At 41.1% G+C, this 8,283-nt stretch overlaps 1 protein-coding gene across 2 annotated transcripts; it reads left to right on the top strand.

The window, feature by feature from the left end:
- Positions 1-1,056: 1,056 nt before the first annotated feature.
- LOC140856497 (glycosyltransferase BC10-like) lies at positions 1,057-5,391 on the top strand. Of its 2 annotated transcripts, XM_073253951.1 has the most exons (4): positions 1,058-1,796; positions 1,929-2,045; positions 2,134-2,234; positions 4,001-5,391. In XM_073253951.1, the coding sequence occupies exons 1-4, from the start codon at positions 1,458-1,460 to the stop codon at positions 4,002-4,004; spliced, it is 561 nt and encodes a 186-aa protein (XP_073110052.1). In that variant the 5' UTR covers positions 1,058-1,457; the 3' UTR covers positions 4,005-5,391. The 2 variants fall into 2 exon arrangements, with proteins under 2 accessions (XP_073110051.1, XP_073110052.1); XM_073253950.1 differs by having other exon boundaries at positions 1,057-1,796; positions 2,134-5,391.
- The last annotated feature ends 2,892 nt before the right edge of the window (positions 5,392-8,283 follow it).

Genomic DNA, 8,283 nt, shown 5'->3' on the forward strand with positions numbered 1-8,283 from the left:
GCAGCGGCTATCAAATAAGGCATTCCCCGATCATATGTCGAATCATGCATGATTATTTAATCTTTGAGCCGCACCGTAGAGAATTCTAATTAATATGGAGTGCTATCAGGGCGCGCCCCCACCCCCCGTTTTTGGCATGATATAGAACTGAGGGATTCCATAGGACTGGAATTAGGCTTGTACTGATCCGATGGGCCTCAAATCAACCGACCTGACTTTCGAAATAGTTCTAATTAAGCTTGGGTCTAATCGTGGAATCTGTTTGTCTTTTTTGCTGGGTTTGGATATATCTTGGATTTGATCCGAATTCGATCTTAAATTCAAGTTTGATCAATAATTTGAATATCCGTTCTGAATCCAATTTCTAGCCACATAAGTTTAGCCGTTTAAGATGGCTCATGAGTTAGTTTGATCTCTAGCTAGTTAGTTAGCTAATTAATTTTAATTTTAATTAAATCTCATCGTCTCGAAGAGTCTTAGTCCAATGTCCCAAAGGATATTTATGAATTTTTGAATTAACATTTGCTTTCCTTATTTATATATTATTTTTTTATTTTTATAGATCCGAATAAGCTTAATATTTGATCCAAAATAAGTAATATTGGCCGGACTCAAGCTTGGGCGTATGCTGGACCCGAGCTTGAATTTTTAAAAAAATTTCAAGTCTAAACTCGATCTGAAGCGCTAAAAAATATTTGGGATCGGATTCAAGTAGGAATGTCGTTCGGTCCAGATCCATTTTCAGCTGCTCTTTCATTCCATCCTTATTTACCAACCGTAATTAATATTTTAAACGGAAAAACTTAGAGGCCCCGCTCTCGTCCAAAGACGTGACTTCCAACACGTGATGGGCCAGCACGTAGTATGACGGTGGAAGGTCGCTTCACATGGTTAGAGAGCTGAATGAAAGCCGTGATCATGACTGGCGCATTTCTATATCAAATAAATACAAACTTAGCAGCCACAGTTTCCTCACGAATTTCCTCAAAAGCACAGACGACGTTATTAACCGGTAGGGTCACGAAATTTTTGGACCGAGATTTGCTGCCGAGTAATGCGGAGCTGCGGAAGCGGCGTGGAATGCGTGATAAAGAGGGAGACTGGAAAAACAAACAAAAAAGGAAAGATGAGAGCATGAACAGAAATGTTGGGGGGTACTTTGGAGTCGCTTTTTAGAACTTCAGATGGAGAGCACGAGAAGAGGACCAGAAAACTCCCCTGCTGTCCCCACCCAGTTTAAATCACCAGAGAAAGCACGGCATCGCCACCAACGATATTCCTGTACTGGTGATACCAGATAGATTTCCAGTAGTAAAAGTATAAGAATTAAAACAGAGCGGAAAGGGTTGGCGGCAATGCGAGGCAGCGGAGAGCAGAGGTGGTAAAGGTTAGGAAAGAGAAACATGACGTCCGGGAACGAGGATGGCCAAAGCAATTAGATGGTGTTGCTTCCATAAATGCGAGAAGATAGAAAGCGTCCCATCTTCTCTTCCTCCTCGATTCTTTCATACTCCCTCGTCGTGACGGTGACAATGACGATGAAGAAGAGGATGCCGCCGTCTTCGTCGCCGTCGATCCAGCAGCACTTCTGGCTGGGTCTGCAGCTTGTGCTCTCCCTCTCCGTCCTCGTCTGCGTCCTTGCCCTCCTTCGCATCAGCTCTCAATCCCAATCCTCTGCCTCCGCCTTCTCTTCCTCTGGACGGTCCTCCTCCGTCGAAGGGACTCCCAAGATCGCCTTCCTCTTCCTTGCTCGCTCCAATCTCCCTCTCGATTTCGTCTGGCACGCCTTCTTCCAGGTATAGCCAATATATATGTATAATATATATAATAATATCGTATATGTTATATGGATTATATAATCATTGATCCCATCCCTTTTTTTTTTTTTTTCTCGGGTTTCAAATGAATGGTTGGCTGGTGTTCTGCAGAATGCCGAGAAGCGCTGCTACTCGATTTACATACATTCCGAGCCGGGTTTCGTCTTCGATAAGTCGACCACGAGATCCCCCTTCTTTTATGGCCGCCAGCTCAACGGGAGCGTAAAGGTCTCCCCTCCTACTCGTCTTTTCTTAATGAGATATCCTCCTCCTATTTTTGCTCTTTTAACGAGGACGTGTTTGTGGTATCATGCAGGTGGAGTGGGGAGAGTCGAGTATGGTTGACGCGGAGCGCTTGTTGCTTGCAGCTGCGCTTGAGGATCCTGCGAACCAACGCTTTGTTTTAATCTCTGACAGGTACCTGGTTTCCACCATCCCTTGGTAAGCTGGTGTTATAATTGCTTAGGATGTTCATTCGTTTATGTTTCTTGCAATGTTATGTGAAAAAATTAAGTTTTTATTTGTTTGCTGCAGCTTGAAATAACATGTGCATTTTCTTCTGTCAGTCGCAATACTAAAATCTAAACTTCTGTGTGAACGTTGGCCTTCTGCAAGCATTTAGCATGGGGCGTGGTCTTCCATATGATTGATCTCGTTTCTTGTTTGAATTATAGAATCTATATTCACCAAAAAAGTAAAAAAAAAAAAAAGGTTTATTATACTAAATGTCTGGCTATTGCATCTTCATATCAAACACACAGATGCCGCTTACTTAAATGAGTAATGCGCAGGTGCTTGAATTATAGTTGAGCTGATAACTGATTCATGAGTCTATAAAGGCAATTGGCAAATCATAGCTACCTTAGTTCTATTTCTAACATCATCTTTTTTTCCAAGCAATTAGATATAATGTGCAATTCAACCTCAGCTGTTGATTTAGGGCTGCTCCAATTACTGCCCCTTCGAGTTTTGTGAATTAATTTTGTCACCTAGATTTCCAACCTTTTGCATGTGCTTAGCTTCAACATCAATGCTTTGGTGGAGTGCAGAAGCTGCTAAATTTATTTTATTGATGTTTTTCTACGCAAATCCAACAACTTGAATTTCGATTTTTGTTCTACCATTTGATGTCCCTGTATTTGATTAGATGGAAAGAAGGGTCCTTCCTTTGAAGGTAAGGTACCGTATGGGACAAACTACAAGCCCCTTTTGTCATCTAACTTTAGAAGAATGTTGGGGTAGTTGTATGGTTGTACGAGAGCCAATTTCTCCCTCAGACTTTGTGAACTTATGATCAATGATTCAGGTTGTGAGAGTTGCAAACTATCCTGCAAGCCGAGGAATAGCTTGCCATATATGCAGACTAATACACAGATACACACCGTTCAAGTGCTGATAAGAGGGACGAGACTAATATTTTTTAATGTTTCCCTTTTAAATGTTAGATCATCAAAATCTTCAGGGATGCTACATAGTTGCATTCCTTATTGTCTTGTTAATTTTTTTTTTTTGCATTAAGCATGCTATTTAATGCTCAACTTATCCTGGAAACATGTAGTTTGCAATCAACATGTTGCCCTTTCGTGGTAAGTGAGGTTGTTTTGTCAAGGGTCTTGTTAGTTTCTAATTGATTCTTTTGTTAAAGATCTGTATCTCTTTTCTCTCTGATTTTTGGTGGTAGAATACTGACAAGATGTTTCTTTTTCTTTTTTTTTTTTTGATTTACCAAAATGATTTTTCTTCTGTTTGACAACTTAGTTCACATTTATGATAAAAATGGGGCCTTAATTTGTTGATGAAGTCTAGTAAAATTATGATAGATGGTGCCTTAATTATGTTTACAACTTAGGAGACATCTCTATGTATCCCCTAAGGAATCTTAATTGCTGTTGCTTTGGTAATTCTGGGTGGAATGTCATATCCCCAACAATGTCTTTATTTTTTTTTTTCTTTTGAAGTAATATGTTGATCTATTGCTTTTATGGTGTCTTTCATTGTATTAGACAAGTTTTGGCTGAAGCCTATAAATTTTGTAATTTTGCTTGGTTACTTACCAGAAAGATTATCTGTTTCAGCCGGTTTCAACTGCTTCTCCTAAGCTGAGTTATTTCAGATAAAAGCTTAAAATTGATTTAGACAAGGCTGAAGTTCTAAGTAACATGTTATCTCCATCTGTTTTTCAGCTGAGTTTGTTCACCAATGGCCATTTTAAGAAGCGATTTAAGGTTAAACTCGAAGTTTTGCTAGTTTTGAGTGGATTTGAAAGTGTAAACATCCTTCCTTTTTTTGGGATATGCCTCCATGTTTAGGATGTATCTATTTGGGATATATCTTTATTTGGAATGTATTGGCTGGACATGACTGTATGATGATTATTAAAGATATATTGATTAGGCATAGCTGTGTGATGGATTGATATTTATTTTATATAAAATTTTAAATATATATTTAATGAGATAAATTTCAAACATAATGATATAAAGTTTAATCTTCAACATGGTATTAGAGTCGTGACCATCTCCATAACCATTTCTTCCCCTCCCTACCCTCCCGTTTCTAATCTTTTTCATCCTATGCCCTCCACCCATACCCACCACCTATCAATCTCATGACCAACACCCAAAATCCCTACTGCAACCCCAATCCCTTCATCCAAAATCAGCAACTCTCCTTTTCCCTCGTCCACCTCATCGACTCCTCTGCCCACTCCCTCATCCGTGACCAAGCTGCCGCTGCCGTCTCCCTCCTCGCCACCGCGTCGCCTACCGCTGTCTGCCTCCGACGTCTCCTGTCATGCCGTCTTCGAGGAGGGCGCACTCGGCCCCCTCCTCCGCCTCCTCGACTCCGGTTCCCTCAGTGTCCGTGAGCGCACCGCTGCCGCGATCGAGGCCCTCACCGCTGATCCAACCAATGCCTGGGCCGTCTTCACCTACGGCGGCGTCCAGATCACCGCCTGCCACCATGCAGATCCGGATCCTCCACCATCCAGGCTCTCCTCCGTCGGCAAGCTCCTCCTTCAAAGCAATCTTGACATCACCACCTCGGCCTTCTCCTTCCTCCTTCGCTCCGGCATTCTCCACCACTTCCCCTACGCCGGCGCCATCGTTCTCCATTCCCCGCCCCCGCTGTCACCCGTGCCGACCTAGTCCTCTTCGTCTGCGACCTCTTCGTCCGTCTCCAGATTTGCCCCCATCAACATTAAGAACCGGGCTCTCGTCTGATCCAGAACAAAATCGGCTCCATCAACATCCAGAACAAGGCCCTCATCAAGAACCAGATCGGCTCCATCGACCTCTTCCTCCGATCCGCCCAAATCCAGAGCCTCCCCTGGCTCTTCTTCTCTGCCTGAGCCTCTCGTCTGAACCTGTCCAACCACACCGGTCCACATCAAGAGCACCACTCAGCTGGGGTCCACAAATCATTCAAGCCAGCTCTGTTTCATCGTGTTCTTGAGCATTGTACTCATAATGACTGAAGTGGCTCAACCAATTGTGATCAAGTTGGATGGGACCAATTACAGCCAATAATTTTTTATGATGAGGATTTTTCTAAAAGGACGGAGACTTTGGAAGTACATTACAAGTGACATTCCATGTCCAGTTGAACCTGGTGATTTTTTTGTTAAATAAAAAATCGATAATAACAAGATCATGACATGGATTTTCAATACTGTTAGTATGTCTGTCAGCCTGCAATTCAGTAAGTTCGACACCACAAAGGAGATTTAGGATTTTCTCATCAAGCGGTACAATCAGGCGAATTTTGCCCTAAAATACAAGCTCGAACTGGACATTCGCAATCTCAAGCAACAATCGGAGCAATTAGTAGCTGATTTTCATTCTCAGATGTCTCTGATTTGGGATCAACTTATCTTGATGGAGCCCAATTGGACCCATGATGCTGAAATCTATTATCAGTTTCGAGAAGAGTTCCGTCTGGTCTAGTTTTTAATGGCTCTTCGTGATGAGTTTGAGTTTGTTCGGGCCTCTATTTTGTACAAATCTCCTCTTCCATCTGTTGACACTGCCCTTTCTTAGTTGATTGCTGAAGAAACTCGAAAGAAGATCGTCTTCTCCAACTCTGATGGTTCTCTCATTCTGGCTGTACTGGTCAAATCGAAGGACTTATCTCAAATCCAGAGCCACTCATGCAAGAAGTTTGGATATATTGCCCGTAATTGTCCTAATCAGACATCTAGTTCTTGACCTTTACCTGATTTTTGATTTCAAGATGTGTCTTCCACACAGTGTACCTACTGTAAAAAGGTTGGACATATTGTTTGGAATTATCCCCATCCAAACTCCAACAACATGCGAGCGAAAACTCAAGATCCTGGAGATCGCTCATCCTCCGCTACTGTTACTGTCGTACCGAAGCCTATAGCACAAGCAGCCACATCTCTTACTGTCAATGATATCCAGACAATGATTCATCAGGCTCTCTCTATTGGTAATATTGCAGTCTTATCTTCTTCTGTCACCTTCATTCCGTCAAGTAAGTCATTGGATAGGTGGTTCTTTGATTTCGGTGCCTCCAATCATATGACTTTTAACTCCAATATTTTTTAATATGTTTCTCCTTTTCATTCTCCACCTCATATTCAAACTGCAAATGGATCATTCATTACCGCCCTCCATAGTGGAACAATTCATTCTCATAATCTATCCCTTTTTGATGTTCTTCTTGCTCTCCAACTTTCTATAAATCTTATTTCTATCGGTCAACTCTGTGAAAAAAGACTCATAATAATTTTTTCTCCTTTTGGCTGTATTGTGTAGGATTGCTCGACGGAGAAGGAAGTTGGGATAGGCTGTAGATTGGTCGTCTGTTTCTCCTGAATAAGCTTTATGTTCCTCATGTTTTTGGTATTCACTCAGTCGCTGCTATTTCTCCTACTGACTCTTCTTTTATATCTTGGCACAACCGTTTAGGTCATCTTTTTTTTTTTTCAAAATTATCTCAATTAATTAACAAAGAATTGTTAGGTTCTGTCTCTGTAATAAAAGAACCATGCTGTGTTAACTGCAAATTATCTAAACAATCTGCTTTATCTTTTTTCTTAAGCCAATCTACTACTACTGCTCCATTTGATCTTATTTATTCTGATGTTTGGGGATCTGCCATTTTGTCTTCTATGGGTGGCTCTAGATATTATATTATTTTATAGATGATTTCACTCGATACACGTGGCTTTATCTTTTGCATGCTCGTTCTGATGTTTTAAAATTTATACTGAATTTGCCACCATGATTAAAATATAATTTTCTAAATATATAAAAATTCTTCATTCTGACTCTAGTGGTGAATATCTTTCCAAAGCCCTCAGCGAGTACCTTAAATTTCAGGATACCATTTTGCAGTTATCTTGTATTGAAAACTTTACAACAAAATGGTGTGTTGGAAAGAAAACACCGTCATATTATTGAAACCGCCCGTACCTTGCTTCGTTCCTCTTCTGTCCCCAAAGTATTTTGGGGTGAAGCCATGAACACTGCTGTATATACGATTAATCATCTTCTTTTTCGTGTCCTTCGTGATCTCTCACCTTTTGAATGACGTTATAACTCTCCTCCTTCCTATGCCCATCTTCATATGTTTGGATGTACTTACTTTGTTCTTCTTGAAAATCGATTGTGGGCTGTAAATGGGTCTACAAGATAAAAATCAAGGCTGATAGTTTTTTGAGCGCTATAAAGCTCGTCTTATTGCCAAAAGCTTCACGCAAGAGTATGACATCGACTATGAGGAGACTTTTGCTCCTGTTGCTTGTATGACCTCTGTTCGTACTCTACTTGCAGTAGCCACCATCAAATAACGATCTCTACATCAATTTGATGTCAAGAATGCATTTTTTCATGAAGATCTATCTAAAGAAGTGTATATGACGTCACCTCCTGATTTACCTCATCAGCCTACTCAAGTCTGTAAACTCCATCATGCATATTATGGTCTCAAGCAGGTTCCTCGAGCTTGGTTTGAAAAGTTTCAAACCACTCTTCTTTGTTATGGTTTTCTCCGGAGCCTTCATTATTCCACCTTATTCTATCGACGCTTCTCTTGTGGGATTGTTCTCCTTCTTTATGTCGATGATATGGTTGTCACTGGTAGTGACCCTCAAAGCATTCATGATACCAAGCAATACCTGCATAACTGCTTCAAGATGAAAGATCTTGGCTTATTACGATTCTTTCTTGGCATCAAAGTCAACTATTAGTCTGATGGTCTCTTTCTTTCTCAGGCTAAGTATGCATCCGACTTGCTTATTCATGTAGGCCTAACAGACAATAAGACTACCGACACCCCTCTTGAGCTTAATTTGAAGCTTTGACCTATTGATGGGAAAATTCTTGCTGATCCCTCTCGGTATCGACAGCTCGTTGGCAGTCTCAACTACCTCACTATGACTCGATCAGATATTTCACATGCAGTTCATGTTGTCAGTCAGTTCATGTTTGAGTTTCGTTCG

Source organism: Elaeis guineensis, chromosome 3, assembly GCF_000442705.2.
Source record: "Elaeis guineensis isolate ETL-2024a chromosome 3, EG11, whole genome shotgun sequence".
Taxonomy (NCBI): Eukaryota; Viridiplantae; Streptophyta; class Magnoliopsida; order Arecales; family Arecaceae; genus Elaeis; species Elaeis guineensis.

Excerpts from the sequence above, each read along its gene's own strand:
- LOC140856497 (XM_073253950.1), top strand. The coding sequence starts at position 1,458 with ATGCGAGAAGATAGAAAGCGTCCCATCTTCTCTTCCTCCTCGATTCTT. Across the intron at positions 1,797-1,928 it reads TCTGGCACGCCTTCTTCCAG|AATGCCGAGAAGCGCTGCTA; the intron begins GTATAGCCAATA and ends GGTGTTCTGCAG. Across the intron at positions 2,046-2,133 it reads AGCTCAACGGGAGCGTAAAG|GTGGAGTGGGGAGAGTCGAG; the intron begins GTCTCCCCTCCT and ends GGTATCATGCAG.